The 24,527-nt window shown below is 41.4% G+C and overlaps 1 protein-coding gene and 1 pseudogene across 3 annotated transcripts in view; one reads left to right on the top strand and one right to left on the bottom strand.

Moving 5' to 3' along the window:
- The window catches only part of SMAP2 (small ArfGAP2), a 47,023-nt gene extending 27,263 nt beyond the window's left edge, over window positions 1-19,760 (top strand). For both annotated transcript variants that reach the window (XM_082834620.1, XM_082834621.1), the window contains exons 2-10: window positions 2,214-2,347; window positions 3,592-3,677; window positions 4,663-4,741; window positions 11,104-11,190; window positions 12,233-12,314; window positions 13,360-13,469; window positions 14,496-14,661; window positions 15,125-15,441; window positions 18,477-19,760. In XM_082834620.1, the coding sequence (XP_082690746.1) occupies window positions 2,214-2,347; window positions 3,592-3,677; window positions 4,663-4,741; window positions 11,104-11,190; window positions 12,233-12,314; window positions 13,360-13,469; window positions 14,496-14,661; window positions 15,125-15,441; window positions 18,477-18,602 (1,187 nt within the window). In that variant the 3' untranslated portion in view covers window positions 18,603-19,760. The remainder of the gene's footprint in view (window positions 1-2,213; window positions 2,348-3,591; window positions 3,678-4,662; window positions 4,742-11,103; window positions 11,191-12,232; window positions 12,315-13,359; window positions 13,470-14,495; window positions 14,662-15,124; window positions 15,442-18,476) is intronic.
- On the bottom strand, window positions 8,295-9,957 carry LOC309958593 (polypeptide N-acetylgalactosaminyltransferase 1-like; annotated as a pseudogene). The gene has a single exon. The product of its transcript is annotated as a polypeptide N-acetylgalactosaminyltransferase 1-like (transcript).
- Window positions 19,761-24,527: the final 4,767 nt, after the last annotated feature.

The following is a 24,527-nucleotide window of genomic DNA, read 5'->3' as shown; positions in this document are numbered from 1 at the left end:
ATTGCGGTGCGTGGGCTTCTCACTGCAGTGGCTTCTCTTGTTGTGGAGCATGGGCTCTAGGCGTGTGGCCTTCAGTAGTTGTGGCTCGCGGGCTCTAGAGCGCAGGCTCAGTAGTTGTGGCACACGGGCTTAGTTGCTTCCCGGACCAGGGATCGAACCCATGTCACCTGCATTGGCAGGCAGATTCTTAACCACTGCACCACCAGGGAAGTCCCACAGCTACCTTTTAATTAGCGTTTTTGGCTTCTGATTTTGTTAGCAAACAAATATAATGTAACTATCTTATGAGTTCTAGAATCTCGAGCAAAGGGAAAATGGTAAAGAAACATGAAATATTAACTTTTGGTCCCATTTTAAATCCTGTATAATTTAGATTTTATCTGAGTTCCTTTATGAAAACTGTAACCCAAAATAGACATACAGCACGCTAAGGAACCTCATTCACATCTATTTAGGTTTTCTGTTTTGTGTTTATGTTAACTCCCACTGAAAGAAGTGTGTGGATCATTTGTGTGTTTATTGGCTACGTAGCAGATCTACTGTGCAAATCTGGGGATTTGAAGGGACTGAAGGTCTTTTTAGAAGATAAATCTGAGCCTAGCAAGATTAGAGCAGTAAGAGGGTATTGGGATAAAATTTGAGGCAGAGAACACCACCTGGTGGTTATAAGGAGGACTTGAGCCTTCTGTATTTGTAGTTTTTGCCATAGTATCAGTAATATCTTTGTCCAAAAATTACATTCTTACTTATAGTAATTGCAGATTCAAATTTCTAAGAATAGTTTTCTGCCATATGATTTTAGCATTCCCTTATTAAAACTGCTGCCAAAACCCTTAGACCAACCAAACTATTATCTGTGTCCAGCAGAATTGAAACCTCATGTCCTTTGTTGCTCCAAATGCAGGTCCTCTTTATCTCTGTAGAAAATCAATTAGTGTCTTTTCACCTCTTTATCAAAACCTCTAACTTTGACATCATGCTTCTTTATGTGGTAAATTTCTGCTTAGTGGAATGATGGCAGAGGAAATATTAGTGATTTTTCAGCAGGTGTTTGGCAGGCGTCACATAAAAGTAAGTCAGTTTTGTCCTGTATAAAAATTATGAAGAAGGGTTTGAAAATTTCCCAGAGTGATTATTAGGGTGAGCAAAGTTGGCAGGGGATGGGAGATTATGTAACAGAATTTTACTGAAATACATATCTGAGATTTCTTTTTTATTGCTGTAAGTATCTTTATTATTTGACAATTGTGAATCTAAATAATTCTGTAGTTGGGTAAAGTAGGGACATCAGCCCAAGGGGAAAGGATCCTAGTAAGTGAATCTGGATGCATATTTTATAGGCCTGGTTGGGAGGGGAAGATAAACAAAGTTTTAAATTTCAGGCTGAGCCTTGAGCTGGCATGGCATGTCTGTATCTTTTTTCCTGGTAGGAAAACTGAATCCAGGTCTCAGTACCATTGAAATGTTTCTTGAGGGAGGGCTGTTCGTGTAAGATACTAAATAGAATGTGACATGACTTCCCATTGTTCTCCTGGGATTTTTAAAAACCATGAGTAACAGTATTATAATATTTGCATTTCAACACTTATATTATCAGATACTGTAAAAAGCTACTCCCTAGTCAAATGCCCACACATTATATAATCCCATTTATATAAATGTCCAGAATTGGCAGATCTACAGAGACAGAAGGTAGATTTGTGGTTGCCTGGGTCTGGGGTGGGGGGAAGTTGGGAGGAAATGGGGACTGCTTGCTAATGGGGTTGAGATTTCTTTTTGGGGTGTACACCATCACCAGAATTAGATAGTGGTGATGGTGTACAACTGTCTGAGAATACTAAAAACCACTGTGTTGTACACTTAAAAAAAATTTAAACTTAAAGAAAGCTGATTCTTGGAGGAATGAACAAAACCAATTTTTTAAAGAAAGGTGATTATGGGAATTCCCTGGCAGTCCAGTGGTTAGGACTCAGCACTTTCACTGCCAGGGCCTAGGTTCAATCCCTGGTTGGGGAACTAAGATCCTGCAAGCTGCACAGCACAGCCAAAAAATAAAAATAAAATCTAAAAAAAAGTTTTTTAAAGATGATTGTGGTAACAGTTCTCTCACTTATGTTCTAGCAGAAATGTTGTCTGATAACCTAAATATTCCACTTTGGGTCTTGAACGTTGTTTTAATTGGTACTTTATTGCCCTGTTCCTGACCTTCACAGGACCACGATGGGCCTCCTGGAACATTGGTGTGTTCATCTGCATTCGATGTGCTGGCATCCACAGGAATCTCGGGGTGCACATATCCAGGGTAAAATCAGTTAACCTCGACCAGTGGACTCAGGAACAGATCCAGGTATTTACACAGCCCAAGAGTGAGTCAACTGCTCCCATATTTCCATGTAAAAGTAGTTCCGGATGAATTTCAGTCAAACTGGGCATGAAGGTGAAGGTAAAGGAAAGTTTAGTTGTTAAACACTTATGTCACATTTAACATTTTTAATCTTTGTATTTAAGACACAGGTTATTCTACTTATATTTTGCTTCCTTCAAAGCACTAATAGTCTATGGACTAGGACCCCATGGATCCGTGAAGGTATAAAGGGGGATCTTTGGATTATTTTCTAAGGGCCTTGGCATTTGCAGATCTAACATTTATAGTTTTAGATACTCACTTAAAAGAAGAAAACCCTCCAACACATAGACTTATAATAGTGTTTTATTGCAGAAATGCATATATGAATCTTGCTTGCTGTTAGGTTGGTGGGCTGGGCATGAGACACTTAAGTTAGTGAGTCCAGCCTGGCCCAAGAGCTGCACCTCGATGTGGCTTCATTGTTCTATATTCTCTTCCTGCATTGAAACTTGTTAAAGTAATTTAAAAAAAAATTTTTTTCCCTTTGTTTGGGGGGAAAGAAGCTCCAAACAAAACGAGTTGCTAAAGTTGGTGTTAGAAATAAGAGGTTATTCCTAACAGAAAATGGCTTTAGAAGTTACTTTAGATTATTTTTATGGATTCACTAAAGGACTAAAAGGTTAGTTATATTTTCCAGTTACACTTTACTGTATCTTATGAAGGAAATTACATGCCACGGAGGTATTTGGGAATTTGAAGATTTTTTAAAATCTTGGAATTTCTCTCTCACAAGTGTTAAGGAGTCTTTCAAAAGCCTAATGAGAAGCACATTTATTGGTACTACAACGGAATAGGTTAATTACTGCTATAAACTCAGAATTGTGGTTGTTCCTGATTATTGCCTGCCTGATTAGGCACTGATTATTGCCTGCCAAGTAGACATTTTGATTGGCAGCTATGTCTTGGACTTTCACATGGGATCTTGTATTATTATTGAATTAAATGTATCCTGTCAGACAAGTCTTTCAATAAAAGGAGGAGGGGTGGCAGGAAAGACAGCTGTGAAAGTAAATGGTTGGGAGTAGAGCAGAGAGAATCATGGATTGGAAACCAGAAGACAGGTTTAAATCTCGGTTCTCCCACTCCCTAGGTTGGTTCTTCAATTGTAAAATGGTACAATTGGGTGAGAAGTTTTTTTTTTTCCTGATGTGACATTCCTTGTTTCCACATCTTTTTTATTGCAGTGCATGCAAGAGATGGGGAATGGAAAGGCAAACCGACTTTATGAAGCCTACCTGCCTGAGACCTTTCGGCGACCTCAAATAGACCCGTATCTTTTCTGGAGCAACTCAGAAGGCTGAGTGGTTTTTTTGGTGTTTTGGGAGAGTCACACAAGACTCAGAACCCATGATCTGACTGGGCCATATTTATATGTGGATTAGTCGAAGTCTGGCTTTTCCTCTCTCCAGCAACCAAGGCACACAGGAAGTCCACATATACTGTCTAATGTCAGAATGGTGGTGTCACATGGGGAAGACTGTTCAGGAATTAAGACTGCAGTGGTTCACTGTGAATTCTTCCATAAAGTGACATCTCTAATAATTTTTGTATCTCTGAAACCATTGTTTGATAAAAAGAATATTTATTGTGCTATGTTGAGTTAGCAAAACTACCATTCATTTTTAACACCTTTTTATGTCCTAGCTCAAAGAATTAACTGTTGTTGACCAGTTAATCCATAACTTTCTTCCCCCATCCCCTCAAAAGGAGATAGCACCCAGCTCACAAAACCAAACCCCCTGAACACAGTGCTTCTCAAAATGTGGTTTGTAGACCATCTTGTTAGAGTTTGCTTTTGGTGGGTGCAGGTGGAACCTGTTAAATGCAGATTTGGGGCCCTGCAGAGGATCCACTGATCAGAATCTGGCAGTGGGGCGCAAGAGGTTATAAGGGGCACTCGGGTGCCTTTGTTTAAGACTTGTTGACTGAAGGGCTTTAAAATAGACAACTGACTGCTTTACCTGTATTCTAGAAGAGCCACAGGCTCCACTGATGTCAAAATGAAGATTGATCCCATTTTCTGCTATCATTACTCTGAAGGAAAATCCTAGGAAATGGTGATTCCCTGCAGTAACCACGAAGGAGGCATTTAAAGGTTTTGGTCAGGGAAACCCCACGTGAAGAGACAGGAGCCATATGGGGAAACCAGGCAGGAGGGAGAGAGGAGAACAATGTTCCATGAGATACAAATTGACCTTTTATAGTCATTCCATGAGAAAGATTTGTTTGATTTATCCTTAATAAGCTTTTTGCAGAGCTGTCGAGGGATTTATTCGAGATAAGTATGAGAAGAAGAAATACATGGACCGAAGTCTGGACATCAATGCCTTTAGGGTTGGTTGTAAATCTTTCAAGTTTTGTTCATAATAAGTAATTTGCTTATTAATCAGCCCAGGTGGGAATTTGAAGAACAGCTACCAAAATACTCTTAAGTCCATAAAGAAAAAAAAAAGCCAGCTATAGAACAAAGACCATGAGGTATCATGGAGCAAACTTTTGCCACAGGGATGGACCAACCACCAGTGAATTCTTTACCATGATTTGGATTTAGGTGTTAGTGATTCCCAGTTCCAAATTCTTCAAATGGACATGTTGGGCATACTAGATCAAACAGAATAATATGTGTGCGTGTGTATATACACGTGTGTCTCTGTGTGTGTGTGTGTGTGTGTGTGCGCGTGCATTTTTTTGCTGTAAATGCCGTCAACAAAATTAGGTGTAATTAAAGCACCAGAGTTTCCTTCAGTTTGACCAGCATATTATTTCCAGTGTGTCGACAGACTGCCAATGGGACCCTTGTTCTTGAGAGGGGGTTTTAGGAGACTCCCAGTCGCCAAGTACACTTTTCATCCTAGGCGTGTAGTTAGAATCTGAAATACAGTGTATGATAACTGGACAAGTATAACATACGGGAGGAAATACAACACGGTTTCTGGAAGAAGAAAATATGCCTGACTAATGACAACTAGAGTGGAACCAATCAATATGACTATTTAGACCTTCAAAAAGCCTTTGACAAGACTCTATAGTAAATTTGCCTTGGAATAATTAACTGTTTCTCTAACCAAGGAAGTATGGAGAATATGGGATTCTCCAGTTCTAGCCAAGGACCTATCTAGCTATCCTCTATCTTCTATCTGTTATTTATTTTAATGGAAGATGTACTAGCCAGTGAAATCATTAAGTTTACACAGGGCTCTAAGCCCTTCCAGGTAATTTAAAGTCAAGCTAATTGGAATCAGCTGCAGACTGATCTTTTGCGCTTGTGTGAAAAGGGACACTAACTGGGAGGTGAATTTCAATGTAGGCAAGTGCAGGGTAATACGTGTAGTTAGGTAAAGATAATTCCTTCTCAACTTAGTATGAAGGACTCTTACCTCACAGTCATCCAGAAAAGGGACCTGGAAGTTATTGTAACTGTCCCAAGAAAGAATTAACCCAGTGCACAGCTATGGCTTGGATGGCATCATCAAAAAGGGTTTGAAACCAAAGCACAAACGTTTCCTTTCACTTGTAGAAAACTATGGTCTGTTTCCTTAGCTCTATTCATTGTACCAGACCATATGAAATCAGACAAGGTCAGAAAAAGGTATCTGAGATAATTCAGAAGGTGGGAGAAGAGGAAAGAGTAGCTATATGGAGATAGATAGTGTTCATTCGTAATTAGGTTGCTGGTGTACCGTACCCATGAAAGCAGCCTGTTTTACTCACTGAATGTTTTCATTTAGGAATGAAATATTTCCTATGTGCCAAAGAGCTATTTCAAACTTTTTTATTTGATGTACTTAGATTTTTAAAAAATACTCTTGCAAAGATTTATATGCCAAGAATTAATATTTGCTAAGTGAAGGCATTTATTATCAAATCTAAAAGAAACTGGCTTTGTTAATTAAAGAGTATTCTTTTTAAATGGACAGATAAGACATTTTTAACTTCAAGAAATAGTGTTCTGTATTAAAGCATTACACTATGCATGAAACAGACATAGCTGCATGTGTTCTTCATGATTATAATACCACTTTATAGATAATATGAAAGTTAAAGTGGAAAATCCATGCCTACTCTTATCTTTACTAATGATTATCGTTTTGGTGTGTTCCCCCATTTTCTCCTACTTTTTGGAGGCGTAATTATAATACAGTTATATAGAATGTCTCCTGCTTTCACTCGACTTAACAGATCATTTTTTTGGTAACGTTACTTGTTAATTTTCACAACTTGTAATTGTTGAATCTTATTCAGTGAGTAACTAGATCACAGTTTATTTTACTATTCTCCCCTGTGGCATAAAGGTTAAGTTCTTCTTCAGCATATAAAATTATGGGATGAAGTTCTTGGTGTATATAACCTTTTCCATGTTTTGGATTATTTTCTTAAGATACATTACAAAATATCGTATTATCTAGGGTAAAGGGTTTCAGTATTTGTCTCTTTGTACTTTTGCCAATATACTTTCTAGAAGTTGTGCTGTTTTATACTGTCTTCTCAGCATTGGGTAAGAGTGGTAGTTTTACTCAATCCCTACCAATATTAGATATTATCATTAAGATTTTTCTCCCTCAAAAAGTGCTTTTTTTTTTTTTTTGGCTATGCCTTGCAGCTTGAGGGATCTTAGCTCCCCAACCAGGAATTGAACATGGGCCCTCAGCAATGTAAGCACAGAGTTCTAACCACTGGACCTCCAGGGAATTCCCCCCAAAATGAATTTTAAATTTCACTTTTCGATCATTAGCAGGGCTGACCATTTTTCATGTGTATGCTATACTTCCTTTTGTTTTTAGTCAAATTTTATTTTTTAAAAAAGCAGCAGATCAACATTACAATTCAAGAACCTAGTGTAAATATGCACTTGACAATGAAGCACATCTGAGTATGGAGTGAAAAAAGTTTTCCAAAAAACCATCAAATGTATCATCTCCAAATACCCAAATAATAAATCACTTCTACAGGCCTTTTGTTGAGTGGAATCATAAACAAAGAACAGAAGATTTATTGCTGCGAAAACAAATCTGTAGTACAGTAGTATGAATCTTGGGTATTAAGCATAATCAGTTGAATCAAGTTAGGAAGTTGAAAATCTAATAAGAAATTTGTGTGTATGAGAGAAGGTCTATAAGCCAGTTGACCCAAGAGCAACTGAGATATCAAACTTGTTCAGTGAGACCAGACGTTATTTTAAATCTCCATATTTTGAAGGCAATTAAAAATTACAATTCCAACAGCCCACAAACTAAATTTAAAAAACTGTAGAAAGCATTAAAACTATGTTCAAAGAGCCACTTTTTCAGCTCAATTTCAGCACCCCAAGGGAAAAGAAAAGCATCCATGACTATCACAGGTGAAAACAGAATGAATGTCATCAGAATCAGTTATTTTTTCCCACTGAGGTATAAAATCTATATAGAAATTTGATACTATAACAAATTGTACTTCTCATAGTTCTGTTTTAATTTCCTTTAAACCCTGTTTAATACAGTTTTTTTAATTGTTATAAAAATGTTTTCATGATTCTGAATCTGGTTCCAGTTCTTTTTCATTTTTTTATATCAATATTTAATACACTGGCTACCAGTTCTAATCAGAAAAAAAATCTTGGACGTCTCTTCATTATAACAGCATATTCAGCAGAAATTACTGATGTGCAAGCAAACCATAAAAGGTACAGCTCTCTGGAAATCACATTTCGTAGATTGTTTCAGTCTGAATATTCTTTACAATGATTCTTGATGGAAGACTCTTCCAATCTTGTAAACATCAGTGTGCACAGTCTTGCTACTACGTAGTTTCATATCCTTGGACAGGAGGGCCGGTTCACAGCTAGTGAAAGCGAGAGCAGTCTAAGTTTTAATGGCTGATAAACCCTACATCCTACAGGAGGAAAGCACTTTTCCTTTTTTGCTACTTAAGAATGTGGCAGAAATGGATGCTGAGGTAGCCCCGTCAATCCTTATTTTTTTCTTTCTTTGTAAATTTGGTCTCAGAATTCTGGAAGGGTGACATTTCGAAGAAGCCACTGCTAGGACTGGCTTCCATTGCAGTCTCTAATGCTGGGCACCTGGCTATCCTCTTCTGTGGCTTTATCTAGGCACTGATTACTGTTCACACGCTGCAGGGTTAATTTCGCCGGGTCATACTCCCAAAGTTGGTTGCCTTTTAGGTGGTAGCATTTGAGCATTGTGACTGGGCCATTAAGTTTGGAGACACCCAAGCAAAGGTCATCTGTTCTAATTTCTTTGTTGGCAGTGTAAGAGAAAACCTGATTACCTCCCATACCATGACAGTTAAAAATTCCAACTTTTTCATTCTCTTTTCTAGCCATGTTATCCAGACACTGATTTGTTTCCACATTTCGTATCTCTCCCAAAGAGAAATAGTGATGTGGAATCTGAGAATCTGCATAAATATTCTCTAGGTACCAAAAGAAAGGTCTGCATTGGGGTTTGCGTCTTAGACCAAGTCTTGGTGATATATCTCCATAATCTACCTTTGTAACACCTGGATAAATTATATAGAAGAAATGCTTGAATTCATCCATACACACTTCTGCAGGTCATCTGTTATTTTTATTGATAATCTGCCCTGTGCCTCCCGGAAACGTGTAGGGTGTAGCTTTCCGAAACACATGTCCAACATGTGAGCAAGTGACAATCTCCAAAGTTCCTCCACACTGCCAACTCCTAAAGGAAGTTTCTAGGTTTCTCCTCCCCAAATATCCATTCCAGCATCATATGTTCCAGTTTCCTGAAAGTAATCTCTGTCTGTTGAAAAAAGGCCTCCTGCCATTGTAGGTGTTCTCACAGGAAGAATTCCATCACCTTTCCTTCTGTCCATTTCTCTTTGGGGAACAGGATACCAGCGAAAATTAAGCTTCCAGTTGAATCCACCATAGGTCATGTCAGAACCTGCCTTGTACTCAAAAGTATCATCACTGATCACATCAATGATAGGATAGTCCACTGTCTTCCTGTCATGTTTGATCCTGGCTAAGAGAGGCTCCAGCCACCCCACTGTACACTCACAGTGAGCATCTTAAAAGGTGATCACTTGGCCTTTAGACACTGCAGCTCCTTTTAACCTAGCTCTGATCAATCCAGAGCATTGCTTCATTCGAATGACATGAACTGGTAATTTAATTTTTTCACATAACTCTCTAGAGGTCTTTTCAAAAAGTCTCTTTCACTGGCCTCATCTACTAGAACAATTTCTTCTCGCATGTGTCTTGGTGAGCGATTAATGACACTATGGACAGTTCGCAGAAGTGTGCTCCAAGCCTCATTGTGGGAAACAATCACCACACTTGTTGTGATAATATTCCTTGTATTCAGGAATATTATCTGGATACACCTTTGTTTTACACCCTTCTAACCTAACATCTGGCAAAGATCTGTTGAGTGCAGTCATCTCACTTGCCGTTAAATTGAACTGATTGATTTTAAACATGTCTTTCATCTTTTCTTGACCCTCTTTAGTAGGAAGGACGACTGGTTTCCCCATTTCTCCAGGACTTTCATGAGGCTTTTGTACTGGCTCTAGAACATCCCCAGCAGGAAGTCCTCTCTCTATTTTTTCATCACAGTTGTTGCATTCACTGAAGTAACGCAGCAGGAACATATCCAAGAGCACCCAAATCAAGGAGGTGGCCGGCACCACCTTGCAACACGCAGATTTTCTCACGGCACTTTAAGTCAAATGCAAAATTTTAAAATATATATAAATATACAAAAATCATGAAAATTATTCCAATCCAGTTTCATCAGAAATCACGTTCATAACCTTGGTCCGCGCGCGGCAGCGGCGGCGGCGGCGGCGGGCGCTCCTCGGCGCCGGCCCGGGAGGTCGCGGCGCGGTCCCGTGGGCCGCAGCGCGGGCGCTGTTTGTCGGGCTGCCGTCCGCCGCTTCGCCTCCTCGGCCCCTGCCTGCGGCTCGCCCGACGCGAGCCCCGCCTCCGCCGCCTCTACTTCCTTTTATATGCCTGTGTTCTTGTTTACTTTGTGGCTCTGTTATGCATTGAGATTTGATGATAACAATGTGGCCAGTAACGGTATAATCTGTGGAAGTATTACGAAACTGCCTCTGAAAGTAACAAAAACTGGGAGAGACTTTCTAATATTCTGGTTTTGATGTGCTTTTTGGTTTTATACAGATGATGCATTCAGGACACCCTAAAAGGGATACTTGAATCCTTTTACTCATTTTTGCCTTATTTTCTTGGTTTTTGTTTTTCTAATCTTTAAGCTTGGTTTATTTTCTTATTTTTAAGAAAGGAGATGAAGAGGGAGAGAACTTTTGATGGAAGTTAGAAAATCACAAAGGCTGTATGCCGAGTAAGATGAACAGTTTTCACCCCTGTGCCAAGTTGAGCAAGTTAAACTAGGGGCAAAAAGGGGCAGCAAAACCGGTGAAATGGTTTAACCCCTGTAGATAACCCCATCTGCACACTAGCGATCATAAGTGTGTTAGACAGAACAAGGAGGGAGGTGCTTAAGAAATTTGAAAGATGCCTCTTGCAGTCTTGAGGCCAGGGTGGAAGAGGCCAACGCTCATGGCCCACACCAAGAAACCCCGAGTTTGTCAGACTCCTGCATCAGATTCAGTAGGGATATTTGTGTCCTTTGGGGCCATTTGAGGTTATAATTTGTTGAACTGTTAGTCACCACGGGGCCTGTTCTTTGTCTTGTTTTGTTAAATCATCATAGAAAGAAAAAGATGACAAGTGGAAAAGAGGGAGCGAACCAGCTCCGGAGAAAAAAATGGAACCTGTTGTTTTTGAGAAAGTTAAAATGGTAAGTGGGGAAGTATGTGCACTGTGTGGACGGCCTTGTTCACATGGCGTGTTCACATGTGGAGGGGACAGGTGGGGTGGTGTTGATAGCATATCGCACCGTTGCACCTGGGGCTAAAGGGGGGCCACGTTTGGGTTAGATCACCCGCGGACATTTCTGCTGCTTTCTCGTTGCCTTGTTGCTGCCTGATCTGCTCTGTAACACTTCTTCTGGGGTCCAGATGGGAGCTTAGGAAATGCATCTGTCCCATCTGAGCAAGAGGCACGTTTCATGGCAGAATGCCAAGGCTCTGTGACACCTTCTGAGCAGAGGCTACATTAGTCCTTCTCTCCTTAGACCTTCTTTACCTCGTTTTCCTGTTGTGGTTAAGGACAGTCCAGAAGCCAGGCTATCCTCATCCATTTTAAACCATCCCTTCTTGTATTCTTTCTCTGTCATAGGGAAGTAGACACCTTTCTTTTCCCACAGGACGTATTGTGGCAGTGGTAGTAGATGCTCCACTCTAGGAGTTTAGATTCTTGGGAAAGAGGACTTTTTACTGTTTGCTTAAGGAAGAGTCTTTTATCATCATTCTGAATTGCACTGTCTGCAGAACACATTCCTTAGTGATACTGGCAGAGTGAATTAGGTAACCTTTAACTGAGCTCCTTTTCGGTATTAAAGGTTTTCTAATCACTGGGAGATGTGCTGGCTCTTGTACCGTCGGACACCTGCCTTTATTCTTGGCTTTCCTGGGACCAGAAACTGCTGCTCCCGTTGGATACCCTGATCTGTGGTTGTCTTGGTTTCAGAAAGATCTGTCTCTTCAGAAAGCCAAATAAGCACAGATGACAGCTTTGTTTTTCGCTTTAGCTTTGGTTTCTGCACTGTGCCTCCTGGCTTGATTTTTTCTCGCGATACTTCCTGAGTTGTGTTTCTTTGGTAACTCTCTTTGAATAACAGCAACCATGCCACAAGAATCCCTGTGGCTTTACAGTAGAGAGGAGAATAGAAGGTTCGAAAACACCTGCTTATGTTTTTCTGTAACGTATTTTCACCTTAGCCACAGAAAAAAGAAGATCTACAGCTACCTCGGAAATGTTCCCCGAAATCCACAGCACCTGTCATGGATTTGTTGGGCCTTGGTAAGAGTTAGACTTTTCCACTCCCATAATCATACAAATTTTGATGAATTCTCTGTGATCCTGGGAAGATAGGTAGAGATGGGACTCTTCAGTTGGTGGCTTCATCACTAAGATTGTTCCCTCGTGTTCTTCCTGTTGTTTTACATCTGAGCAGTTGTTCTAAGAGGTGTTTCATTTTTCACTGTACTGTGAAAAATGTACAGTGATAGAGTAGTGGTTAAGTACAGCAGTGGTGGAGCATGGCCTTTGAAGCCAAAGTCCCAACTCTGCCACTTACTCTCTATGTGACCTTGGGTAGCTTACTCAACCTCTAAACATTACTTTCCTAACCTATGTAGTAAGGATGATACGAGTCTACTTCAAAGATGATGTTGGAAGGGTTAAAAGAGATGATGCCTCTAAAACTCTTAGCTCCTTGCCCAGCACAAACTAAGCATTCATTAAACATTAGCAAGTTTCACTAAACCAGCACCTGTGAGCCCTGCCACCATCCCTCTCATTTTCCAGGTGCATCCTGTTTCTGAGACGGCCCATTACCTTGTGATCATGATTTTCCTCCAAACTTTTGAAACCCTGAGCTAGTGGTTCTACCCCTTTCAGAAATAAGAGCCTATTCTTACCTTTCACAGTACTGATGGCTATACTTTGTTTCAGTCCATTCCTGCTGATTTAGGTTATTGGCTACTTCGGCTTCTAATGTCTGTACTTTTCATTTCTCTCTGAAAATGAGTCCTACACAGCTTTGCTCCTCAAATAGCCCGAAAGGAGCCAGCCAGCCCCCTTGTGGTGGTGCTAACGTAGCCTTCAAGCCTGGGTTTCTGCTGTCCTTTGCCTGAAAGCTGGGCTACAGGCTTCTCCAGACTGTTCTGGGGAATGTGGGGTGAGGCCTCTTGTGAGATGCCCCATCCAAGCTAGGTGGTTCCAGAGCATAGATTTCTGGGTCCATGATGGAGCATGTGGGCCTTCGCTGCTTTGTGTCTAGAATAGAAGGAAGGAATGGGCTTCACGAGCAGTGCTACGTTTTAACTTTGATCTGTCTTTCCAGATGCTCCTGTGTCCTGCTCCATTGCAAATAGTAAGACCAGTAATACCCTAGAGAAGGATTTAGATCTTTTGGCCTCTGTTCCATCTCCCTCTTCTTCGGTTTCCAGAAAGGTGAGTCTTATGGGTGCCTCAGGATTAAAGGGCATTCTGGAAAGGGTGATTTTGATAACTTAATCATGGAACCAAGTCATGCTTCCTTGGTGGAATTGGACTTTGGTTTTCTTGATTCTTCCCTTAACGCTATCATCTCTGTTACAGCCTAAGATTACTATTCATTCCATGTTGTCTCCTGCCCCAAAAGAGTGGGCCCTTTGAGTGGACTTCTGTTGAAGGTGTGTCAGATTGTAAAGGCTGATCCTCTAGGTCAGCTCCTCAGCCTGAGTTATTGCCAGAGAGTTTGTAAGTAGGAAAGACTTGAAACCTTTAATGGCTACCGTGTGTGGAATACCTGCTGTGTACAACAGGCACAGTGCTAGGTGATTTTGTGTCTCATTTTGTATATTTCATTTATGATTTAAAATACCACAGGGCTCCCCTGGTGGCGCAGTGGTTGAGAGTCCGCCTGCCGATGCAGGGAACACGGGTTTGTGCCCTGGTCCGGGAAGATCCCACATGCCGCAGAGCGGCTGGGCCCGTGAGCCATGGCCGCTGAGCTTGCGCGTCTGCAGCCTGTGCTCCGCAACGGGAGAGGCCACAGCAGTGAGAGCCCCGCATACCGCAAAAAAAAAAAAGACTAAAATACTCACCACAACCCTGCAAAATGGATCTTTTATAGATGAGGACATGTTAGTTCAGAAAAGTTAATGTGACTAGCTTCTTGTTGCACAGCTAGTAAGTGGTGGCACTGGGATCTTAATTCAGTTCTCTCTGGATGCATCGGTTGTAGGTCATTTTTATTTGTTTATGTGTTAGTTTTCCACCAAATCACATTGTTTTGCTAAAGAACAAAGAATTGTACCAGAGCTTAACTATCAGGTGTTTCCAGATATTTGTATGGTAAAAGTGTCAGGAAGCTATTAACTCGAGCCACAAATGCTTTTGCAAATGTTAGAAGCGGCAGAGAGATGCGGGAGGTCCATACAGAGACCCCCCATGAGGACCATTCCAATCCCCACCCCCCTCCCTCTTTGCCCTAAGGTTGTAGGTTCCATGCCAACCGCGGGGAGTGCCGGCTCTGTTCCCGAAAACCTAAACCTGTTTCCAGAGCCAGGGAGCAAATCAGAAGAAACAGGCAAGAAGCAGCTCTCTAAAGACTCCATCCTTTCACTGTATGGATCCCAGACGCCTCAGATGCCTGCCCAAGGTAGAGTTCATGGGGGTCATGGCAATGTGCCGGACAGAGACGTGAGGCCTTACATGCAGGAATCATTTGTTGTGACAGGGGCAGTTGCTCTGGGGGCCAGGACATCACACTCCAAACAAACCTGAACATGACATTCCTTGTGAAGCTACCAAGTATCAGGAGATAGAGATTAACGTAACTCAGAGCCATACTTCTGTGGGGTCTGGCATCACAGCTCTGTGAAGTCTGACCCAGGGTCCGGGTCTGGACCCTAAAGGGGAAGTGGCTGGGTCAGCAGCCCGCTGGAAGCCATAGCAGGTCTTGTAGGGGTTCTGTCCAACCGTTTTGCTCTGTAAAAGAGCATTCTGAGTTGAGTAATCCTGAGGAATTCTAGCTGGAAAGGAGCAGCCAGTGAGAGTTTGGACTCACCTTGTTCCTCACCGCGTTCCTCTTTAACAGATCTGTATGTATGTTTTCTTGGCAGCAATGTTCATGGCTCCTGCTCAGATGGCATATCCCACAGCCTACCCCAGCTTCCCTGGGGTTACACCTCCTAACAGCCTAATGGGGAGCATGATGCCCCCACCAGTAGGCATGGTAGCTCAGCCAGGAGCTTCTGGTATGGTTGCCCCCATGGCCATGCCTGCAGGCTATATGGGTGGCATGCAGGCATCCATGATGGGTGTGCCAAACGGAATGATGACCACCCAGCAGGCTGGCTACATGGCAGGCATGGCAGCTATGCCCCAGACTATGTATGGGGTTCAGCCAGCTCAGCAGCTGCAGTGGAACCTTACTCAGGTAAGCGGCTCCATTTCACTCAGGACAAGAGTTTTGAGCCTCCCTCAAGTCTGTCTCACTTAGTGTCTCTCCCTTACCCTTTGAATCCTTACAGTGTAAATGAGATATTGCCAGAGACATTCTTGGGTTTGCTTCATTTATTCATTTTTTTAACAGAAGATCTGTCTAACTTCAGACTTTCTAAGGCATTTTGGGTTCCTGTAGAATAAGGGTAACTGCCTAATTCTAAAACTCTCCACACGTTCATCAAAACAACCTATACAGAGAAACAATGAGTGCAGATAAAAGCACCCATAACTCACGACTACCGCATCTAATAGAATACTACAAACCTCAAATTACATGACAGTAGGCACATAAACACCGAAATCCAGCAGAGCCAGCATCACAGAGAGACCATGTGAAAGGAGGAGAGGGAGCAGGGGGCTAGAGGTGACAGAGCATAGATAAAATCACCCCCTAGAAAGGGAAGGCCCTGTCCTGATTAGAGACATGCTGAGAAGAGGTCTGAGACGTGGTGGAGTAGAACTCTGGTTACTTGGAGAATCAAAAACAAGGGACTTGAAATATATAGGTTTATGGGTGGTAGCTTTGGAAAAGCATTGTGTCTAGGAGAGATGGGGATGACCTAGAAGGCGGGGGTGCTCTTTGGAGACCTGGTGGCGAAGGGGAAGTAAGAAATGAGAAGTGGAAAAGAGAATCACAAAATCAGAAGATCCACCATTCTCCTTCCCACCAAATAATCATTTCACTATACTAACAGAAGAGGGCGCTCTTGTACTAACAAATCTAGTAGTCTCCCCAGACCCTCTCACTTGTCTGTATTATTGCTGATTCGGAAAAATAGAGCACTACAAACTAAACAGAAAGTGGCAGACGACATTCGTACAAAACTACTATGAGAAGAAAATGAAAAATCAAAACATTTCAGGAAGTGGAAATTCTTCCCCAAAAGCAGTCACGAAGTAGAAGAAAACTGTTACACCATCCACCAATCTGAATTAAATGTCCTACAACAAACACTTGCAGATAAGACAAAACAGCCTGAATCAGAAATTTTAAAACTTACAAGCAAAATGGACAAAAAACTGGAAGTTGTGAAGTGAAAGTTTACTGAACTCAGGAAACAAATTGAAAAATGACACAATTATCTTAGAAATAGACTGAATTACAAGTTAGTCAAAGGAGAATAGATTCAACTGAAAATATATTTGGCATTGAGGAAAGGCATGAAACAGCTCAGAGAAGAGAACTAAATATAGAGAGCTGTAATAAGAATCAGAGAGAAAGTAATGCAGAAGTTAGGCAAAGAAGACCTAACATAAATATATTTGGAGACTCCCAAAGAAAAAGACAAGATAGTGGAACAGAATTAATATATTTAAAACTATAATACAAAACCATTCTTAGAAATAAAAGACCTGAATATAGTATTGAAAGAACCCACTGTGTATCTGGAAAAATTGACTCAGAATGGTCAACTCTAACATATCCCAGTAAACTTTTAGACTCCGTAGACAAGAAAAAAAATCCATGAGTCCATAGTGATATTTTTTAAAAGTGGGTGTGGGATAGAAGGAGGGAAAGCCTTCTTTGCTGAAGAATGACAACTAATAATTGTAGAAAGAACAGGGTATTCACACATTCTCAAAGAAATACCCTTCAGATTACTTATTAAGTACAGTGAAAGAACATATGATGGATACAACCTTAGATAAGTGATCAAACATAGAATTATCAACAGTGAGGCACATTAATTTCATGTGCTTCCTGGTATCTTATACTAAGAAGGACACATTATCACTTACATAGAAGTTTTGCCCAAAATATTTAACTTGGATCCGATCATAAGAAAACATGAGATAAATCTAAATTGAAGTATTTTCTGTAAAATAACCAACCTGGACTCTTAAAACAGTGTCAGGGAAAAATGGCGGGGGAACTCTTCTAGATAAAGGAGACTAAAGAGATGTAAAATTGAAACGTAATGTATATTAGAATATAGTGTTAATATTAAACATCTTGGACATATTAGTTGTAATGTGGTTCTAGGAAAGTCTTCTTTCTTATGAGATGACTCCTGACTTATTGAGGGGTGAAATGTCACGATATGTGCAATTTTCAGTGCCCATCAAAAATTTTAAAAAGCTGACACATATGTATATATCAGAGAGAGAATAAGGCAAAAGTGTTAACAATTGGTGAATTTAAGGAGCGATATATGGGTTTCATTGTACTATTCTTTCAACCTTTCTGTAAATTTGAAATTTTCTTTAAAAGCTGGCGGAAGGAAAATAGTTATACCTTCTCCTAAAGGAAAAGAACTTAAACAGAAAAGGGACCAGGCTTGGGAAATTTAAGGCATTTTTCTTTGAGAAATAGCTTCTTCTGTTCACTGCCAGAGCCCAGGCTTTCAACTGAATTCATAAAGAGGCCCCAACCCCACCCAGGCCTGATGCCACCGACTCTTTTCTCCCAGCAATTTCCCTTCTCATACACTGAAGTCCTGAAGACATGTTGGTCTTTTTTTTTTTTTTTGCCTTCCTTTGTTCATTCTGAATCGTCCAGTTTCCTTTTCTTCTTCTTCTTCTCTCTGCTGGATACTTTCCCTGACACTGTCAGTAATGACTCTGCTGGAGATAAGACAGGAGCACCAGCATGGAGGCTTCTCTTTATACTCTCAGGGTTGGCCACGGCCAGTTCACAACAGGCCCCTTCTTTTCAGGATGAGAGATTGGAAAAGAAAGAGAGACTAACCTCCCATGCCGCTTTTATGTTGACTCGCTCCAGGATTCCCCCTTCCCCTTACTGAGCACTAGTCTCAGACAACATCTCCCTTCTGGAAGGGCCTTCATCTTCGTGGTCTGGTATCCTCGGAATGATCCGAGAGGGTTCAGGGCAGTTATGGACCACGACAGAGCTCCCCTTTGTCTCACTCTCCCCTCCCCGCAGGCGGAAGGACTCCTTCCCTGCCTGTTGCTCTAATTGGCCACAGGCCCACAGCCTGGTCTGAGAGTCTCCTCTCTCCCTTTCAGATGACCCAGCAGATGGCTGGGATGAACTTCTGTGGCGCCAACGGCATGCTGAGCTATGGACAGTCCATGAACGGCGGGAACGGACAGGCAGCAAATCAGACTCTCAGCCCTCAGATGTGGAAATAAACACAACGCACCTGGACGACTACCACTCTCCTCAGCCGCCTCTCTCCCCGTGTTTCCTCTTTCCCCAGCTGCTCCCCCACCCCCATCCCCTTTCCTACCTCTCTCTGTTTGGTTTAGAAACTGCTCAATCCGTCACTTGGGACTTGGCATTCTGCCCAGCCACGTCCCAAACACGCGGACCTCTCTGTTGTTTTCTGTCGTGCCTGTCCCCTAGCTCTCCTGACTCCCTCCCCAGCCTCAGCCCTGGTCCTCTCCTGGCACCAGCACCTTAGCAACTGTTGGCAGAAGGCACTTAGAGCAGGATCAATGTGCACACCTTTGAGCACCTTTCCCACCAGGTGAAACCTCCTATCAGACTCAGAAAGGTCTGATAAGCTATTTCCATATGTTTAAATTTGGGGTGAAAACAGAGGCATCATGCTCCCCTGACTTATGGGAATGAAGAAAGTAATGAAATCAAATTAAATATTCCTTGGGTCTTAGAGCAGGTTGGCCCTAGCCCTGGCATGAGGCAAACGCCCTCCTACGAGGACGAGCAAAAATATGACTCTACTTTGCCCTGAATTGCTTTCTGGATCTGAGGCTTCAGGACTTGCTGCTTCGGCCAGCCTTTATTAACACCAAAGACTCTACGAAGGTTCCCCACAAAAACACACACCCATTTCCCTGCCTCCATCCTGCCTTCAGTAGGATCTGACTTTGTGGCTGGAGGACCAACCCCTCCCGTGGGAATGCAGAGCTTAACATGTGTACTGCTTGTGTGTGTGTGTGTGTGTGTGTGTGTGTGTGTGTGTGTATTCCACCTCCCACTCCCTCCCCATCTGCTCTGGGTATTTTTGGTTTTGTTATTTTAGTTTTAGGTTTGCAACAGAGAGGAGTTAATTTATCAACAGCCTAAAACTGTTGCCAGTTTTTCTTTAGTTAAAAAAAGGTACAATCTCATTGGTAGCTCCCGTCCTCCTTTCCCCTCTCCGCCCTGCCAGTCGCTCTCTCCTGCCGGTGTGTCCAGGCTGCTCTGTGTCCCCACCTGTCCAGGTGTATGAAGCAGAGTGCCTGGGCAGCTTTCCTCTTAGTCATCGTTCACCCTACTTGAAAATTAAAACAAGAAAACTTTGCTTAAAAGATTTCATCTTTGGGAACCACAACTCCTGGTTGCCTTTCTCCTGTGTGTGTGTAAATTCCTTAATAAATATTGCAGGGAAGGACCGCTCGCTTGCTCTCACTGTGTCCCTCTTGGAGGAGGGTGAGTTCCACGCAGGTTTTCTGCTTTCCAGGGGCAGTTCCCTCACTTTCCGTATTTTTAAAAACTATTACATTTAGGATGGATAAGCAACAAGGTCCTACTGCACAGGGAACTATATCCAATCTCCTGGGATAAACCATAATGGAAAAGAATATAAAAAAAGAATGTATATATGTATATAACTGAGTCACTTTGCTATACAGCAGAGATTAGCACAACATTGTAAGTCAACTGTGTTTCCATTAAAAAACAAAAAACTTTGTACAGAACATACCCAGGGGCCAGGCCCAGGCCCAGGCAGTCAGAAAGGGGGCCTCTCTCCAGGGGTGTCTAGAGTTGTGAGGGAGGGAACTCTGGATTTCTGTACCTGCTGGAGTCCCAAAACATCAGAACTAGAAGCACTCCCCCCCAACCCCCCAGCCAATAAAAAGCTGAGCCCACACCCACCCTTCCTTGGAGTACACCTTTTGAATACTTCCAGGTGTAAGTGAGAGGATAGCACAGTGGCTAAGAAAGTCAGCTCTGGATCAGACTGCCAGTGCTCATATCCCTTCTTACTCTGTGACCTGGGCAAGCTTCAGCCCCTGGGTCTCAGTGTAAAATGGGACTCATGGTAATACTTAAAGTAAAATGAAGCAATTCCTGTGGTGCATTTAGCACACAGGGCACTTTGCACTCAAATGTTAGCACATATTGTGTGCCATTATGTGTTAGGTATTAATTCATTCAACAAATATTTAACAAGTGCTTACAATGTGCCGAGTACTGTCTTAGGCTCTGGAATGAAGCACTGAATCAAAACTCCCTGATCTCATGGGGTAGAGTGGTAGGAGAGATGGACAATAAACAAGTAACTAAATTATTTAATTTCAGGTAGTAATAATACAAGGTAAGACAAGTTTAGAGGGTGGATATGGGACCGTTTGGATGGAACAGTCAGAAGGAGGTTACATTGGAACTGAGACCTGAATAAGGAGCCAATCGTGTGGAGATCTGGAAAAAAATGAGAGCAAAGGTAGGCGTCTGCGTTGGAAATCGTTCGGTGGAGGTATTGGTTTGGGAGTCATCAGGGTGTGGATGGTATGTAAAGCCATGAGACCAGATGAAATCGCCTAAGGAGAGAGCATAAAGAGAAGAGGACTGAGCCTTGGGGGCCATCAGCTTTTAGAATTTGGGAAGAAGAGATAAGAAAAAAATGAATCTGATGTAGTCCCTGCTCTCAAGAAGCTTACAGAATCATGGGGCAACAGACTTAGAATCTCTTTTGCATATTTTATGGGAGCTAGGAAGGTCAGGGAAGCCTTCCTAAGGTCAGAGGCATTTGAGCTGAGTCCTGGGGGCCAGGGAGGAGTTAACCAGTGGGCGAGGTGGGGGTGAGGAGAAGAGTCGTCCAGGCAGTACCATGTGAAGGAAGAGACAGAAACCTGCAAGAGCACAGAACATTCCAGGAAGCACAAGCAGTTCTGTTTCTAAGATCTGATGTGAGTCAAGGTGTGGTGAGAGGTGAGACTCAAGTGGGTTTGGGCCAGATCACGGGGGGCTTCCTTCACCCTAGGAAGGAGTTTAGCCTAAAGCATTGTAAACAGTGGAGTGACATGGTCAGATCTGAGTATCAGGCGGCTCACTCTTGGATTGCTGACAACAGTGTGTTTGAGAGAACAAGACCAGGTCTAGGGAACCAGAGCAGGGCAAGAGCTGAATGAGAGCCTTGGTAGTGGAGGTGGGGAGACTGGAGCTGCTTGGAGGAGCATTTCATGAACAGCTTATGAGGCACATGGGGTGCTAAAAGGTGTAACACAAAAATGCTAAAATAAGTTTGGAAAAGACTGCATGTTGTATCACTTCTTGTACAGACAGATCTAGAATATAATATCCAAAAAAAAAAAGGAATTCTCTGGCAGCCCAATGGTTAGGACTCGGTGCTTTCACTGCACCTGGTTGTCCTGGGTCTATCCGTGGTCGGGGAACTAAGATCCTGCAAGCTGTGCAGCGTGCACCAAACCAAACCAAAACCAAAACAAATAGTAATGGCTCCAAAAAGTCCTGTGGTAAAACTATTTAAAACAATTAATAACTATATTTTTTAGAGTGGTTTTAGGTTCACAACGAAATTGAGCAGAAAGTACAGAGAGTTCCCATATACCCCTGTCCCCCACCTAGCCTCCTCCGCTTTTGACATCCTGCACCAGAGCTGTACATTTATTACAAACAATGAACCTACACCAACAGATCATTATCATAATTTACATTATGGTTCATTTTGGTGTTGTATATTCTATGGGTTTTGACAAAAGTACAATGACATGTATTCACCATTATAGTATAATACAGAATAGTTTCACTGTCTTGAAAACCCTCTGTGCTCTGCATATCCATCCCTTGCTCTCACATAACTCCTGGAAACTAATGATTTTTTTTTTTTTTTAACTGTCTTCCATAGTTTTGCCTTTTCCAGAATGTCATAGAGCTGGAATCATACAGTTTGTAACCTTTTCAGATTGACTTCTTTTACTTAGTAATATGCATTTTTGTCTTTTCATGGCTTGTTAGCTCATTTCTTTTTAGTGCTGAATAGTATTTCAGAGCCTGAATGTGCCACAGTTTATTTTATCTATTCACTTACTGAAGGACATCTTGGTTGCTTCCAAGTTTTGGCAATTATAAATAAAGTTGCTATAAATATCTGTGTGCAGGTTTTTGTGTAGACATAAATTTCCAATCCATTTGAGTTATTACCAAGGAGCATGATCATATGATAAGAGTATATTTAGTTTTGTAAGAAATTGCCAAGTGTCTTCCAAAGTGGCTGAACCATTTTGCATTCCTACCAGTGATGAATGAGAGTTCCTATTGCTCCACATCCTTGCTAGCATTTGGTGTTGTCAGTGTTTTTGGATTTAGGCCATTCTAATAGGTGTGTAGTAGTACCTCACTGCTGTTTTAATTTGCAGTCACCTAATATGTAGTGTTGAATATCTTTTCAAATGTTTGTTTGCCATCTGTATACTTTGATTAGATTAAATTTAAGAACTGTTTATCAAAAGATTCCATTAACAGAGTAGAAAGGCTTACCACAGAGTAAGGGAAAATATTTGAAACACATGATAAAGGCATGTGTTTATCATGTGTTTAGGCAAGACAAGCTAATGGAAAAAGACAATGTGGACCTGACTAGGCACTTCAAGAGGCTACCTAAATGACTAACAAACATATGAAGGGATGCCCAATCTCATTAGTAATTGGGGAAATACAAATAAAAACCACAATGAGACATCACTAAGCACCTACCAGAATGGCTAAAATGAAAAAAGATAATCCAAGTGTTGGCAAATATGTGGAGCAATGGGAACACACAACTGGTAGGAGCGTAAATTGATACAACTACTTTGGAAAATGGTTTAGTATTATCTACTAATGTTGCTACATAGATATACCTATAATTCAGTAATTCTGCTCCTAGGTATACACCAAATAGAAATGCATGCACATGAGCATAAGAATGTTCATCATTATTCATGATATCGCCAAACCAGAGACAATCCAGATGTCCATCAGCAGAAAAATGGGTAAAGAAATTGTAGTATATTTATGTAATAGAATACTAAACAGCAATGGAAATTGCCAAACCAGAGTTATATACAACCACATAGAGAAATCTCACAAACTTAATGTTGAAAACATTTTTCACTGTGTCGTTTGAAAGTATGTTGCAGACATAATGATACTTCACCATTAAATATTTGAGCATGCACCTTCTAAGAGTGATATATTCTTCTATATAACCACCATACCATTTTCATACCAATGAAGATTAACAATAATTCAATACCACCTAAAATTCTGTCCATTTTTAATTTTTGCCAGTTATCCCAAGAATGTCTTCTGTTCCTTTTTTTTTTTTAACCAAGATCCAATTTAGGTTTATGCATTGCATTTGGTTATTATGTCTATTCAGTTTCTTTTCATTTGGAACAATGTCTCTACCTTTTTTCCCCATGACATTGACTTTTTGAAGCCAATTCGTAGAAAGTTCTACAATTTTCATCTACCTGGAAACTAGAAAGTATGTCTAGATTCACATTAAATATTTTGACAAGAATATCTCATAGTTTATCTGGAATACATCATATCACATCAGGGAGCAAATAATACCTGGAAGAAGGGACTTACACAGTCATTGGCAAAAATATGAGGAATCCATATGAAAATATTGAGTGTTCGATCAAGAAGACCAAGATGTAATTTAGGGTCAGGTGGTATGTATTGGCATGCATGCACGTACCACAGATCTTAGATTTAATGTCCTGGATGCAGCATCTGGGCATATTTAAAATAGATAAACATTATATTGGCCAATCCTAAAAGCTGGGAAGACAGAAATTCCTTTGTATAATGTAGAGAAAAGATTCCAAAACTCAAGGAATTCTGGAATGAATTACCAAATATGTCATCCTTTTTTCCAACCTGTCCCTGGTAGAACCCTGAAGGCATTCCCTTTACCCAGTGGCTTGAGACATACTTTCTTATAGGAGTTTTAGAATCCTTAAAACATGACTTAGCAGGTGTTCTCTAGAGGCCAAGAATGCTAAAGTGTACTCCCTATCTTCAGTGGAGTTGGGACGTTTCCAATAGTAGCCTTTAACAGTGGCCCACCTGCAATTTATGGTAATCAGAATGGATAC

This window comes from Leucopleurus acutus (genome assembly GCF_964270905.1).
Source record: "Leucopleurus acutus genome assembly, chromosome: 2".
NCBI lineage: Eukaryota > Metazoa > Chordata > Mammalia > Artiodactyla > Delphinidae > Leucopleurus > Leucopleurus acutus.
This window is presented reverse-complemented; position numbering and strand designations above follow the sequence as displayed.